The sequence below is a fragment of the Phascolarctos cinereus genome, unplaced genomic scaffold, assembly GCF_003287225.1.
Source record: "Phascolarctos cinereus isolate Bilbo 61053 unplaced genomic scaffold, phaCin_HiC Scaffold_9;HRSCAF=440, whole genome shotgun sequence".
In the NCBI taxonomy this organism is placed as follows: Eukaryota; Metazoa; Chordata; class Mammalia; order Diprotodontia; family Phascolarctidae; genus Phascolarctos; species Phascolarctos cinereus.
The window spans coordinates 189,457,268-189,473,562 of record NW_027556402.1 but is presented as its reverse complement, the minus strand read 5'-3'; the positions used below and the strand labels follow the sequence as shown (position 1 = coordinate 189,473,562).

Below are 16,295 nucleotides of genomic sequence, written 5' to 3'. Positions count from 1 at the left end.
CAAACTGAAAAGGCTCTGAGTATGGGCCCAGCAGTGGATATGGATCTTTCTTATGTGGACATCTCAAAATCTATGGTCTTATGGCCACCAGTTGTTTTGTCTCTCAATGACCCAGGTGACTCTCTAACAATGTAATTTGGTGGAACAAACATTTATTTTTAATTTATTTTTAAATTTATTTTTATTTTTTGAAAATCGCTTCCATAACCTTTTTGAGTTTTAAATTTTTCTTCCCCTCCCTCCCCACCTCCTTCCCCAGGACTACATGAAATCTGATATAGGCTCTACATATACATTCCTCTTAAACATATTTTCATGCTAGTCATGTTGTAGAGAAGAACTAGAACCAATAGGAGGAACCACTAGAAAGAGGAAACAAAACAAAATAGAAGAAAAAAAAAGAGTAAATAGTATGCTTCAATCTGTGTTCAAACTCCATAGTTTTTTCTCTGAATGTGGATAACATTTTCTATCATGAAACTTTTGGAGATGTCTTAGATCCTTGCATTGCTGAGAAGAGCTAAGTCTACCAAAGTTAGTCATTGCACAAGGTGGCTGTTACTGTGTACAATGTTCTCCTGGTTCTACTCACTTCACTCAACATCAGTCCATACAAGTCTTTCTAGGTTTTTTTGAAGTCTACTTATTTATCATTTCTTTTTTTCCCCTTGTTTTCATTAATTTATTTTTAGTTTTCAACAATCACTTCCATACACTTTTGAGTTTTAAATTTTTCTCCTCCTCCCTCCCTGCTTCCCTGCTGGAAGACTGCATGCAATCTGATATAGGCTGTACCTATACATTCCTATTAAACGTATTTTCACATTAGTCATGTTGTAAGGAAGAATTAGAATCAACAGGAAGAACCACAAGAAAGAGGAAACAAAATAAAAGAAAAAAAAACCCTATCCCCCCTCCCTTTAGGCTTTTCTTTCTTCTTTTTCCCTTTCACTCCTCACTAGTGTTTTGCTTTTGACCACTGCCTCCATCAATCCCTCCTCCCTTTTCTTCCCCTTTACCCTTACTACTTCTTCCCTGCCTTCTATCCCTCCTCCCTTTTCTTTCCCCTTTTCTTTCCCCTTCTCCCTCCTACTGCCTACAGGTCCAAGTTAGATTTTTATACCTAAATTTACCTGATTATTTTATTCCCTTCTTGAGCCAAATCTGATGAGAGTAAGCTTCAAACAATGCTCATCTCCCACCCTTCTTTCCCTCTACTGTAATAGGTTTTTGTGCTTTTTTCTGTAATGTAATTTACCCTTCTCTGCCTTCTCCTTTCCTTTTCTCCTAGTATAATCCCTTAATTAGGTCTGATTAATCCACTTACTTAGATCCATTTAACCCTCTTAATTAGATTTTTTATCATTGCATCAAAGTCAACTTATACCCACCCCTTCTGTCTATGTATACTTCTTTAAAATGGTGTAATAACAATATAGTTCTCAAGAGTTACAAGTGTCATCTTCCCTTGTAGGGTTGGGAACAGTTTGCCCTATCCTGTTTACCTTTTTATGTCTCTCTTGAGTCTTGTATTTGAAGATCAAATTTTCTGTTGAGCTCTGGTCTTTTTATCAGGAAGGTTTGGAAATCCCCTATTTCCTTGAATGTTCATCTCCTCCCCTGAAAGATTATGCTTATTTTTGCTGGGTAGTCGATTCTTGGTTGTAATTCAGGCACATTAGTCTTACGGAATATCATATTCCATGCCCTGTGGTCTTTTAGCGTAGAAGCTACAAGGTCCTGTATAATCCTGACTGTGGTTACATGATACTTAAATTGTTTCTTTCTGGCTGCTTGCAGTATTTTCTCCTCGACCTGGTAATTTTGGAATTTGGCTACTATATTCCTTGGTGTTTTCAATTTGGGATCTCTTTTAGAAGGTGGATTTTTTCTCTGGCTGTTTTACCCTCTGGTTCTAGGACTTTAGGGCAGTTTTCCTTGATGATTTCCTGAAAGATGCTGTCCAAGCACTTTTTTTCATCATAGTTTTTAGATAGACCGATAATTTTTAAATTGTCTCTCCTGGATCTGTTTTCCAGGTCAGTTGTTTTAGCAGTGAGGTACTTTATGTTTTCATCTATTTTTTTCATTTTTCTGTTTCTGTTTGACTGCTTTTTGCTCTCTCATAGAGTCACTGGTTTCCACGTACCCAATTCTAATTTTTAACAAAATTGTTTTCTTCTGTTAGATTTTGTACCTCCTTTTTCATTTGGCCCATTTTACTTTTTAAGGAGTTTTTCTACTCAGTTTTTATGCCTCCTTTTTTGTTTGGCCAATTCTGCTTTTTAAGGAGTTGTTTTCTTCAGTGTACTTTTTTCTTCCAGTTGGCTAATTCTATTTTTTAGGGACTTGTTTTCTTCAGTGTACCTTTTTTACATTTGGCCAATTGTATTTTTTAAGGACTTGTTTTCTACAGTTAATTTTTGTCCTTCCTTTTGTAAGCTATTTACTCTCTCTTGCATACCTCTCATTTCTTTTCCCAAGTTTTCTTCTACCTCTCTTATTTGACTTTTAAAATCCTTCTTGAGTTCTTCTGAGAAGGCTTTTTAGGCTTCAGATCGGTTTGTATTCCCTTTTGAAGTTTCAGATTTGGGTTTGTTGACAATGTTGTCCTCTTCTGAATTTCAGCCTTGATCTTCCCTGTTGCCATAATAAGAATCTGTGGTCATTGTGTGTTTCTTTTTGCTTATAGTGTTTGCTTATTTCCTGACTTTTAAAAAAATTGAGCTCTCCTGCTGGGAAGCAGGAGGTACTGACCTAGGCTTCTTGTGCTAAGAGTCCAGGGCCTGGTCACTGGCTTTGTGTGCTGGGGCCTCAGATGCTGGCAGTTGGAGGCTGTAGGGTTCTGGCAGCTTACCTAGTGTTGGGCTGGAATCAGCAACACTGGAGCTGTAGGAGTAGGGAGCCTGGCCCCTGGAGGATGCTTGCTTATCTGGGACATTTGCTTCTTTCTTTGGGTTGTGCTCATCTGGGCCTTGCACTCCTTTCTTTGGCCCCTGCTCACCTGGACCTTGCAAAGGGATCTTTCGCTGCTGCAGGATGTTTCTCTGCCTGGAGCTTTCCCTCTTGGAGCTGTGCTTCTCAGAGTTTTACTGAGGCACCAGGAGAGTTGGCTGCCAGACAACACTGTGGCATGTGGTAGTTTTCCAAGCTGGTTTCCACTGTTTGCCCTGCCCATACTGAGGCACTCAGGTATTGGTGCTTGCCTGCTCCACCACTCTGGGGTTCAGGATCTCCCCTTGGGATGCTGAGGTGGGGCTTTCCGCTGGCTCACTGAGATGCCTTCCGTACTGCTCCCTTTCCCTCCTAGCATGAAAGGGGCCTTTCCTGTTAATCCTCCAAGCTTCCTGAGCTACCAAACTGCTGCACCCTGTCTTTCTGCTGTTTCAGCTGTTCCAGGGTTTTTGCTGGGGTGATATTTTCTGGGTTTTCAGAAGTTAATGAGGGAGGGTGAGAGGGACATACTTCTTACTCAGCTATCTTGGCTCCCAGAGGAACTGAAGCATACATTTATTAAGCACATACTATGTGCTAGGTATAGTGCTAAGTACTTTATACACTATCTCATTTGAATTAATCATTGAGCTGTAAATCAGTGTTGTTGGAGGGGAGTTTCCATGTTGGGGACCCTGGCTTTGAGTACTGGTGGTAAATTTAAAGTGAAGGTGTGTAAGTTATGAGTCTAGTTCTGTTGCTTACTATGTGTGTGACCTTGGGCAAGTCACAACCTATGTGGACCTCCTCTGTAGAATGAGGAGACTGGACTACATGTCCTCTAGATGAGGAAACTGATGTTCAGCATTTTAGTGACTGGCTCAGAATTAGTGTCTAAGGTAGGATTCTGAGTTCTCTTTGAGCTCTAAATCTGTGGTATTTTGGGTGATCTATCTAATTATAATATCTTTGTAGTATTTGGCAATGTAGAAAGTGCTTTCCTCACAATTATCCTGTGAGGTAGGTAGTTCAAGTATAATCCCTTTATTACAGAGATGGAAACTAAGGCTTACAAGGGTGGTAATTTGTTCACAGGTATTCTGATAGTGTGTGAACCAGGATTTGAACTCAGGGCTTGTCTCTCTTGCCCAAGTGGTGGCACAGTGGAGAGAGTGGTGGGCTTGAAGACAGGAAGACTCATCTTCCTGAGTTAAAATCTGGCCTCAGATACTTCCTAGATATGTGACCTTGGGCAAGTCACTTAACTCTGCCTCCAGTTTCCTAATCTGTAGAGTGAGCCGGAGAAATAAATAACAAACCACTCCAGCATCTTTACCAAGGGAATCCAAAATGGGTTCACAAACAGTTGGACGCGACTGAACAACAGCAACTTGTTTGACAATGTCCAGGCCTCTTTCCATTATGCTAAGATGTTATGCCTCTTCTGTGAATAAAAGAGAGAGAAAAGGCTGTGAAATGTGCGTTTGTGAAGGTCTTCAAATGGCAAATGAAATGATAACATAACTCATTCATAATTTATGAAAAAATCTCATCTTAATAGTGTGCTCCTTGTACTAATGCTGATTTTCAGTCTGCCAGACTCTGATTAGGATAGTACACTTTGGGCTTCCCTACCAGGCTGTAGCTCAGGTTCATAGATTCCTAATTGCACTCACACCTAACATTGCTCTGCAAAAACTCTTGTACTCTATTTCAAAATAGAGGTTTTCGATCACAGTGTCGCCAGGCAACAGCTTGACTTGCATGGGTTCTGAATCTCCTTGGGAGTCTGAAATCAAACAGAGCATGACAAATCATCAGAACGCTGAAAACACCGCAGCACCCTCCTTCCTGAAGATTTCACTTCCACAAGTGAATCTTGGCACATTTTACCAAGCATGCTTCTGGTGGGAAACACTACATTGATTTCTCCTCCTCTTTGCCGTAGGTGTCCCACCAGAGAGAGGCCGAGACTGCCTCTGTGAGACTTCTCATTAACAATACCAAGACACCATCTGCAACCAACCTCTCTGATCTTGTCTTGCTGGACAATATCACAGGGCTCATTGTTCTGGAATCCTCTGGAAATAAGACTTCAGAAGGGTTTCAGGTATTCAGAAAGAAGTTTCTCCAAGGTAATTCTCGTGTGTGCTTAATTGTTACAGTAAAGCCCTAACTGACTAGATTCTATTTATTAAAGAGGGAAACAGTGTGGTACAGAAGAAAAAGTGCTAATTGGCTCTGGAATTAGAGCACTTAGGTTCAAATGCTGCCTCTGACACTTACTTCCGGTTCGACTTTAGGAGCTCATTTATTTTCTAGTGCTTCTTCTCCTTCTCCTTCTCCTTCTTCTTCTCCTCCTTCTTCTCCTCCTTCTCTTCTTCCTCCTCCTTCTCCTCCTTCTCCTCCTCCTTCTTCTCCTCCTTCTCCTCCTCCTCCTCCTTCTCCTTCTTCTCCTCCTCCTTCTCCTTCTTCTCCTTCTTCTCCTTCTTCTACCTCTTCTTCCTCTTCTTCTTCCTTTTCCTCATCTTCTTCTCCTTCTTCTCCGTCTTCTTCTCCCTCTTCTTCTTCTTCTTCTTCTTCTTCTTCTTCTTCTTCTTCTTCTTCTTCTTCTTCTTCTTCTTTCTCATTATCTTCTTCTTCTTCCTCTTCCTCTTCTTCCTCATTATCTTCTTCCTCTTCCTCTTCTTCTTCCTCTTCCTCTTCCTCTTCCTCTTCTTCTTCTCCTTCTTCTTCTTCTTCTTCCTCATCTTCTTCTTCTCCTTCTCCTTCTTCTTCTTTCTTCCTCTTCTTGCTTTTAACTGAGGGAGTTGAACTAGATGGCCCCTGAAGTCTTTTCTAGCTCTGTGTCTCTGATTTTATAATCTATGATCCCATGAGTGCACTGTGTAGAGAGTCCTCCACCAGTCCTCTTCCCCCTTTAATTTTTATAAGAAAGTGGAAACTAATCAGAATCTATTCATTCATTTAGTGTGATGACTTTATAATCACGATATTGAAGTACAGTACAGAGAGCCAGTACTAAAATAAGATATACTTAGGTTCAAGCCCTGTCTCGAACTCATACTGGCTTTGTGACCATGGGTAAGTCACTAAACCTCTCAATGCTTGAGACAACTCTCTAAGACTAGAGAGTGTATGTGTCTGTGTGTCTGTGTGTGTGTCTTTGTGTATATGTAATAGTCTTATATATAAAATATATTATATCATATTGTATTATATTTATACATATTCTCTAAGACTATGGTATGTATATATATGTATATATGTAATATAACATATATTATATATAATATAAAACATGACTATTATATATATTATATGTCATATTATATTATTATATATTATATATACATACTTTCTAAGACTTTAGAGTATGTCTGTGTATACGTGTATATATATATATGTATGTATGTATGTATGTATGTATGTATGTGTGTATCTAGTTGTTGTTGAGTTTATTTAGTCATGTCCGACTCTTCATGACCCCATTTGGGGTTTTCTTGGCAAAGATATTGGTGTGTTTTGCCATTTCTTTCTCTAGCAAATTTTACAGATGAGGAAACTGAAGCAAACAAGGTTAAGTGGCTTGCCCAGGGTCACACAGCTAGTAAGTGTCTGAGGCCAGATTTGAACTCAAGAAGATGAGTCTTCCTGTCTTCGAGCCAGGCACTCTGTGCACTATGGCACCATCTAGCTGCCCTTTGGTTATTATATAGTGGTATGCATGTATGTTACCATACTGATTATATGGACATGAGGCACTGGGAAGAAAACAAAATTTCTTACTTCACGAAACTTTCAGTCTGATAGAAGAGATAAGACATATTCATAGATAATTAAGTAGGAATAGAAGTTCCTAAAATGAAGAGAAAACCCTGTGGTAATCAAATGATGGAGAGATCCCTTCCAGGCCTTATGTAAGAGCTGTCATTTTGAGCAAGGTCTTGATAGTCATTTGTGCACATGTGGAGTAAACAAGCAAAGAGATGGGGAGAAAGATCATTTTAGACATAGTGACAGCGTGAGTAAAGGCATGGAGGGAGGCAGGGAAGATGCATCAATGATGCATCTATGCGATTGGAAGGGCTTAAGAACTCTGATCAATACAGTGACAAAGCATGATTTCAAAAGACTGATGAACCAGTATGCCACACCTCCTGATAAGAAGGGGATAGACTCAAGGTGCAAAATTAGGTGTGCCAAAGTAGGAATTTGTTTTGTTTGACTATACATATTTCTTTCAAGTTTTTTTTTTCCCTTGAGGAAGAAATGAGAAGGAAAGGAAGACTAGGGATAGAAATGGAGAGAGAGAGAGAGATATTGAAGAAAAGAGGGTCATTGAAAAATTTTTAAGAAATGCTCATAAAAAGAGCAGGAGGAATCACAGACAAGTGGGACACCTTTGGAAGTAACATATTTAATTATATACCTGAAAAGAAAAGCAGACTGTACAAAATGGAGATTCATAATTTCATTTAGAACCCTGCTTCAATTCTACCATGCACATGAAAATGCTCATTTTATTTGATGTTAAGTTCAGAGTTAAATAAAATTCAAAAACAGAAGCAAAAAATCTTTAAAAATATGTCTGGAAAACAGTGAGTATGCTGTTTTGGCTCAAATTTGAAGTATGTAAGGATTAGTTTTATGAACTGGAGCCAGAAAAGTAGGTTGGAAATGAAACACATTAGGAGTTTAACTAAAAGAAAATTAAAAAAATATATCAACATTCAACTCACCATCTCTATCCTTTCCTATCCCCATATATATAGACAATGTAAATTATTAATATGAAATGATAAAAATGATTCCTTCCCAGGAATGAAAGGAATTCTAAACTCATCTAATCTAGTTTATGCCTGAAGCATAAATTTCCTTTTTAGCATTCCTGGCAAATGGTTATCCAGCTTTTATTCAAAGTTCATCATTATGACCCTGAGGCATTATCAGATGGTGAGCATCTCAACTCAGTTCCTGCGGAAGGATATCAGGTTAACCCTGAATTAGCCACAAAATTCAGTTTATTGAAATACCTCTATCACAATATCTTCTCAGAGGCCATCTGGTCCCAGGCAATACCTGAACCAGAATGCCTCCTACAAAACCCTCAATGATACTTGGGCCTTTGCTTGCAGACCTCCAAGAAAGGGAGACCCACCGCTTCTCCAGACAGCCCATGCCACTGTGGCAGAGAGAAAATTGTCAGGAAGTTTAGTCCTTGATAAAAATGCTTGATTGATTGATTGAACAAAGACTAAAGTGCCTCTCTGTTCCTTTTCTCCCTTGCTTAATCCTGCCTTCTAGGGCTAAGCAGAGCCAGTCTGATAATCCCTTTCCCCCAAGACAGATATTTGAAGAGAACTCTGACTTTTGTCTTCTCTAAACTAAAAAATCACCATTTGGGTAAAACAACCATCCAGTTATTGATTCAGTGATCTTGTAGATGTTCACTATCTTCTATTTTATATATTATGTATAATATATAAAATATATATAATATGATTTATATATTAGATATAGATGTTATATATTAGCTTGCAAAGCCCTTTGCAAACTTTAAAGAACTATATATTTGCTATCTATTATTCCTTCCCATTAGGTCATCGGGGTTGTTGAATTGATGTCATTGTAGCAACAAGACCGGACTCTACTACTATGCAACTTTGGAGGATTCACTTAACCTCTCTGGGTTTGCTCATGTATTAAGATGAGGGTGTTAGATTCCAAAGCCTCTAATAATACTTGCAAATTCCAGATCTCTAATACTATCATCCACTGTCTTCCAAAAGCATAACATCTAGCACTGAACAACATGCTGTAGATATGGTTTAACTGAGAAGCAACATGGTTAAGTGGATGAAGAATTGACCTTGGATAGGAAGACCTCTTCAAGTTGGGTTCAAGTTCTCCTTCTGATACCTGCTGGTTGAGTGAGCATGGGAAAGTCCCAACCTCTTAGTTTCCTAGGACTCTTTCTAAGACTCTGAATTTCCAAGGTGATTCTAATCAATCAATCAATCAATAAACATTTGCTAAGCACCTACTATATGCCAGCCAGGTGGTGCATTGGATAGACTGCCAGGCCTGAAGGCAGAAAGATTCATCTATTTTAGTTCGAATCTGGCTTCAGATACTTACCAGTTATGTGACCTTGGGCAAGTCGCTTTACCTTGTTTGCCTCAGTTTCCTCATCTCTAAAAGGAGCTGAAGAAGGAAACGGCAAACCACTCCAGTATCTTTGCCAAGAAAACTACAAATGAAGTCACGAAACTCAGACATAACTGAAATCACAGCACAGCAACAGGTGTGCCAGACATTGTGCTAAGCACTGATCAACACTGATAGAGGGAATTCTTTCTCCCTATAACAATACAATAACAGCTGAATTAAAAGAAATGGTTTGTCTAAGACAAAGTACAGAAGAATTGTCACTTCTTTATTATGGATACTACTTTTTCCCTTAATGCAGCCTAAATTTGCATGAGCTTTCCTGGCTACAGTGTCACATTAATGATTAAATTTGAGTTTGAAGTCCATTAAACCTTCTTTTTTAATTTTTTATTTTGGTGAACTGCCATTTATCCATATCTCTCTTCTATGGTATTTGTGAAGTTGATTTTTTTGAACCTAAGTATAAGACTTGACAGTTTTCATTGTTAAATGGCCTCATATTGGATTTGATGCAACAATCTGGATTATTGAGATTGTTCTTGGGTTCTGTCTCTGTCACCAGATGTATTAGCTATCTCTTCTAGCTTTGTGACATGTATATTTCACCAGTAAGCATTTTTCCCTTTTATAGTCGGTAGTCATGTCATTTTCTATGTATTCCATTTACTTGAAGCTTATTCTATCTGAGCTAAATCCATGTAGTACAATAGAATGAGGATTGAATTTGGTGTCAAAAAACAAGATTCAAATGATGACTTTGATGCTTTTGATCCCTTTTCTTTCCTCATCATGTCAGTGTCCTCACATGCAAACTGAGGAAGTTGGATTATACATCCTTAAGGCTGCTTCCAGCTCTAAATTCTATGTGTACCAACTGTACGTACACAAATGGTCCAATTTATCCTCCCAGAAAATAGTTTACAATCTAGTTAGAAGTTCTGCTGACTAGGGGGATAGAAAAAAAGGATTCATTTCTTACTGCGAAAAGCTGAATAAATTTTTAGTGTTTACTAATTATACTGGTAAAGTAGTTTAACACAGTCTTCTTATTTTCTCTAGTTTCTATTTTTGGAAAAATCCTTTAAAAATGGCCCATTTGCCACAAATTTTGGCAGTTTTTATAACAAACCAGAGGAGAGAAGGTGAATCAAAATAGCTTTAAGTTTGTTTTGCAAAACTTAAGAAAACTCATCCCTAAATGTAATGATAATATCAAAACTTTTTTTACATACTCAAAAAAATAATTTATAAAGTACTTTCACATGCACTCACAAATGCCTCATTTGGCGGTAATAATACTTTTTAAAAAGTCAACAATCACATATCGACATTCTAGTGTATAAAGCATTGTGTCTTTTGATTTTTCATAACTACTCTGTGAATTAAAGAACAGATTGTATCATCAACATTTTTCAGCTGAGGGGAAAATGAGCCTCAGAATGGTTGAGTGGTTTGTCCAAAATCATGCAGATCATAAGTGGCCTTCTGGGTCATAGACTAGAGTCTGGGGGTAAAGGAATCTTTATTGGTTTTCAGGTTAGGGATTGAAATCTTCGGCAAAGAAGAATTGGAACTCAGCCCATAGCATAACCTGGAGGTTCTTTGAAAAAAATAAACTCATGTGATAAGACAAGTTTGTGAAATTTGGATTTAGTCAAAGGGCTGCACTTGAGGATTTAGGTTTCCCACCCCTGCCTTATATTATAACATTAATGCCTCTTCTAACTTGCTGAATTTACAGATGGGGAAACTGAAGACCAAACAAGTTAAGTGAACTTTTCCAGGTCACATAGGTAGAGATAGTATCCAAACCTATGTCCTCTGATTCCACATCCAAGGTTATTGGATACTACATCAAGAGGCCTGGAATAAAATTCTAGTTATGAACATTTGTGACCTTGGTAAACTCTCTGAGTCATCATTTCTTCATCTGGAAAACAGAGGAAATTATACTTACATTGACTTTCTCATAGTGTTATTGTTGGGGAAAATCTGTTTGTAAATCTTAGACTCCTACACAAATTTGAGGTGTTATTTCTATAATTCTTCCCAGCTTCCAAAGTTTTTCTCACCATAATCCCTTTGTGATTATTTGTATTCATGATATATGATATAGAAGTAGAGGGATAGAACAGGGTTAGAACATCGTGCCCTTTGTAGGGATGAGGCAATTCAAAAAGGTTGTGACTTACCCTTTCTCACATAAGGGGCAATAGAGCTGGGAATAAAACATAAGTCTTCTGATTACTGTCCAATACTCTTCTATTATTAGTATATTGCCTATAAATTTATGTAATTCTGTAAATCAATCCAGATTTTCATCCAAATTATTGTAAATTTTTATTTATATAGTACTCACAGGATGGTTTGAGGAATTTCAAGTATTGTCTTCATTTTACAGATGAGAAAACTGAGTCTCTCAGGGCTTAAGTTATTTGTTCAAGGTGATGAACAAATGAGTGTGACCAGGATTCTGTTCTTCTAATGCCAGATTACAAATACAATGATAGTTGATAACATTAGAGGTTATCTGATGAAGCATCTCGCCTCTTGCGGGTATTGTTTCTCTGGCATCTCTGACATGTGGTCATCCAGACTTTGAACCACATAATCATGGAATGGTAAAATAGAGATGGAAAGGACCTTAAAGAGTACCTGGTTCAACCCATTCATTTATTGATAAGGAAATGAAGTCTTCTGGAGCTGTAGTGCCATATGCAAGGTTTCAGCTCATAAAGGGCAGCCCCAGGACCCCCATACTAGTCTTCTGCCTCAAACTCCAAAGCTCATTCCACTAACTAGGCCACTTCTTCAAAAGCTGAGCTCTCTCCAAATCCCCACTCATAGTTTAAATTTACATTATTTATGAAGTGTCACACAGATTACTCTATACACCACAAGCACTGTCTCTGCTGATGGAGAGCAAAACATGACTTGATGTTTTCCTTCCTTGGGAGTTAGAAGTAGGCTGTCAATCAGATTTAAAGGGCTTTTTTTTTTTTTGGTTGCCAAGACTGGATGAGATAGTTGTGTTATTACAAACCTCCACCCCTGGGATAATGGGAGCTTGTGGGAAATGGACAGCTCATTGTGTCCAGTCATTCTGATGGTTTTTCTTCTGGGCTCTTTGTTTCAACAGCTGGCGATTTTTACTCCATAAGCTATCGTGCCCTGCTGAAGGCCGAAGAAGCTGGAGACAGCAAGATTCTGAGTCTCCCTGCCCAGCTAAGCTTTCAGAGTCTATCGCTGGTATTTCCTTTTGGACTTTGTCCTTTTGTCTTATGATTGTTGTGGTTGTTGTTGTTTGCCCGAAGTTTTTTTTTTAATTAATTTATTTTGATTTATCAACAATCCCTTCCATAAGCTTTTGAGTTTCAAATTTTTCACCCCCTCCTTCCCCACCCTCCCTCCCCAAGATGGCACTCAATTTGATATAGGCTATACATATACATTCCTATAAACACATGTTCACATTAGTAGTGTTGTAAGGAAGAATTAGAACCAATAGGAGGAACCACCAGAAAGAGGAAACAAAATACTACAGAAGAAAAAAAATAGCAAATATTTTGCTTCGATATGCATTCAAACTCCATAGTTCTTTCTTTGGATGTGGATAGCATTTTCCATCATGAGGCCTTTGGAAATGTCTTAGATCCATGTTGTCCTTTGTTTTTTTTTTTTTTTTTGGCAATTGGGATTGAGTGACTTGCCCAGGGTCACATAGCTAGTAAGTGTGTCAAGTGTTTAGTCTGAGGCCAGATTTGAACTCAGGTACTCCTAACTTCAGGGCCAGTGCTGTATCCACTGTGCCGCCTAGCTGCCCTTCATCCTTTGTTTTTGAAGAAAATGGCGTCTTGTGCCTTACAAACAGTAGGCATTAATAGATGCTTGTTCAATTGGATTGAATAGAATTGGGTGGTGTTAAAGTGCCTATAGAGAGTTATGATAAAAACAATGGTTCTTGACATTTGCATAACTCTTCATATTCTTCAGAATGTTCTTTGAATATTTTTTTACTTGATTTTCCATTTAACAGCCTACTCTGTGAGATAGCTAGTGTACTCAATATCATCCTGATTTTATAGGTTAAAAGAAAGATCAAGAAGATTATACGACTTATGGGCATCCAGAAAAGCTGATAAATGGCTGTTTTTTTTTTCCCTTGTTGCACATCCAAAGCCCTGCCCTTCCACATGCTATCTTGGCCAATTGGAGTTGGGACTAGAACCCATATCTTTTAATTTGATCCAGGGCTTCCTCCATCATAGGGTGCCTTGAGGCGATGATCAATTTCTATGAATGCCTGCTATTGGCATTTCTGTCACAAAGTGTCAGAAATAGACCGGGATTTGGAGTCTGAGATTCTGACTCCCAACCAGCTTTGTAATCATAGACAATTCCTTCCCCTCTCTGGGTTTTGGATTCTCATGTATGGATCCCTCTCCCGAAGGTCCCTTTAGGCTCTGGCATTCACTGCTTCTTAGGAATCACAGGGATGGGCATGAGATAATTTCTGCCAAATATTCTTATTAAATAAATAAGTTTGGTTGTCCTCTTGAATTGGGTGATTTCTGCTCCTTTCAAAATGATTCCCCATTTATAGGAAGCTATGACTCGGAGCTGGAAGGGACCAAAAAGATTATCAAATTCGCACTGTCCTCATTTTAGAGAAGAGCTAAAGGGGCTTGTTTGAGTTCACAAGGATAGTAAGGATTAGCATTTAAATCGAGGTCCTTTGGTTCCAAGTATATTGTCATTTCCTCTATAATGCTGCCCAGAAGCTCTGAATTTTTCTGTCTTTGTTATCATCTTTTGTTTTATGCAATTGCAGAATCAAATATTTGAAACAAAGAAGCAAAACTAAGCTACTTTTCAGCATTTGGTCCCCAAGGCATCAGGCCCCAAATCCAAGGATTTTACTTAAAGCTAAAAATCCCAAGATTTAATTGCAGGCCGTCATTAGTTGTGGTTGTTGTACCTATTAATTATTAATGTAGGGATGATCTTGCATGCCATGTGGGCTTTTGTACCTAGGAGGAAAGATGCTGTCATCTGGAAATTTCTGGCATTTTTCCTTCAGTTAGAATTTTTTAAAAGTCAGAGTGGAGTTTAGTGAGCAGACAAAAAAATGTAGTTGATAAAAGTAATAATTAATCCTATCAACATACAGGTTGAATGCTGACCTTTTCCTATTCATTTGTTGCCTCATTTTGTGTAATAGATTCAGAATGCTTTTGGGCTGGGATGCACTGAAGGGAACTTGAATTCTTTTTCTATATAATAATGATAATAGCAGCTAGCATTTTTACAAAGCACCTATTGTGTGCCAAGTACTATACTAAATACTTTACAAATATCTCATTTCATCTCAAAAATGGTTGGGAGGTAGTTTGTATTATTATCCTTGTTTTATAGTTGAGGTAAACAGAGGTTAAATGACTTGCCCAGGGACACACAGCTAGTAAGTATTTGAGGCCAGTTTCGAACTCAGGTCTTCCCAACTCCAGGCCCAGCACGTATATCCACTACATCTCCTAGATGAAGAAGTTAGAATGAATGATGACTAAGGTCCCTGCCATAACTGAAATTCTTGATTCCAAGGTACCTTCCAGTTCTGACATTTTATGTTTTGAGTTTCCTTCTATAGTAAGCTTCGAATTCTGTATTCTTTGTTTATAAGGTCATCAGTCTAGAGCAGAGGTTCCCAAACTTATCTGGGCTACTGTCCCCTCTTCAAGAAAAAAAAACCTCAGCAGCCCCTGGAAATCAACTTTCTTTAACCCTTTAACGGTTTCTTTTTTTTGAAATTTGATTCATTTCAAAAAATATAAAAAAAAATTTTAAATGATGCATCTTAAATTTAATAATTTATTGTAAATTTGTAGGTTTTTCCTGCATTGAAATTTTGATGACGCACTATTGCATCATGTAACCACATATTATCATATTGTAAACGAGTCATTACATGTACATATTCCTGCCGATGTGTGCTGGACTTCCCAACAATGCATAACATGCTCCCTTGCCAACACTTGCTTGTTAAGACCTGTTAACAGACTTGACCACTGATCAGTTATAACTTGCATTTGGTATGTACATTTGGAAAATAATGTAACACTACAACTTTAACTCTGTTACGAAACAGATGAAACATGTACAAATAGTTTTTCGAAATTTTCTTAAATTCTCTTCTTTCCTTATGCTTCCATTGCCTTTTGATTTTTATACAATGCCCTCCAATTGTACCCAAGGCTACTACTGTCCCCCTGGATCATTCCAGAACCCCCCACATGGTGGTATTGCCTACTTTGGGAACCTATGGTCTAGAGATATTAGAGGAAATCTTGGCATAGTAGGCATAGTGCTGGACTTGAGTCAGAAAAGCTGAGTTCAGATTCAGACTTTGGTACTTAAAACTTATGTGATCCTGGGCAAGTTACTTAACTCTCTCTGCTTCAGTTTCTCATCTGTTAAAAGAGAAGATTAGACTGAATGGACTCTAAGTTCCCTTAGATCTCTAAATCAATTATCATATGATCTGCCCCAGCCACATCATTTAACCAATAAGAAAACTAGTTGAGAGCTGGCCTAAGTCACATAGGTAAGTGTCAAAGCTCAAATTTGAATGCAGGTCCTATGATTCTAAAAGCAACCATCTCTCCACACTATTTCCGTTAGGTAGCTACTATCTCTGACATCCCATGTTTTATGGTCTAAATTCCCTTCCTGATCTAATATCCTATTACTATCTGTCCAAGATCTCATGTACCAAAATATTCATAAATCTTTTTTCCCCATTTGTATTTCATTTTTCTAGAATAAAACACAGTTGAAGGCACTTTTGACTGTAAGAGGACAAGAAAAGACAAAGGTAAAACCATGACTGTAATTTGTTGTACCAAACATTTCTTAGGGATCTTCTGCATGTCTGTCTACAGCTGGTCTCCCACATGGTGTTTGAGTTACAGTAAGGGATGCTAACCATGATGGCAATTAACACTGTCAAGCAGCAGGCCTTGAAATGTAGAAAGAACACAGTTGGGTTTCTAAAAATCTATTAGTGCTTGGCATAACGTGGGGCTCTAATCTTTACCTCACAGGACACATTCCATAACTTTGTAAGGCAGTTATATGGAGTAACAATTCATTTTATTTCAACCAACTTTTATTGCTCTGGAGTTGGATTC

General features: G+C 38.1%; 1 protein-coding gene across 1 annotated transcript in view; it reads left to right on the top strand.

Annotated features, from left to right (window-relative positions):
• Nucleotides 1-16,295, top strand: part of EVC2 (EvC ciliary complex subunit 2) — a 194,199-nt gene that overhangs the window by 32,964 nt on the left and 144,940 nt on the right. Inside the window, 3 exon segments of the mRNA XM_020992259.2 lie at nt 4,883-5,069; nt 12,248-12,357; nt 15,926-15,979. Coding sequence (XP_020847918.1) covers nt 4,883-5,069; nt 12,248-12,357; nt 15,926-15,979 — 351 coding nt within the window.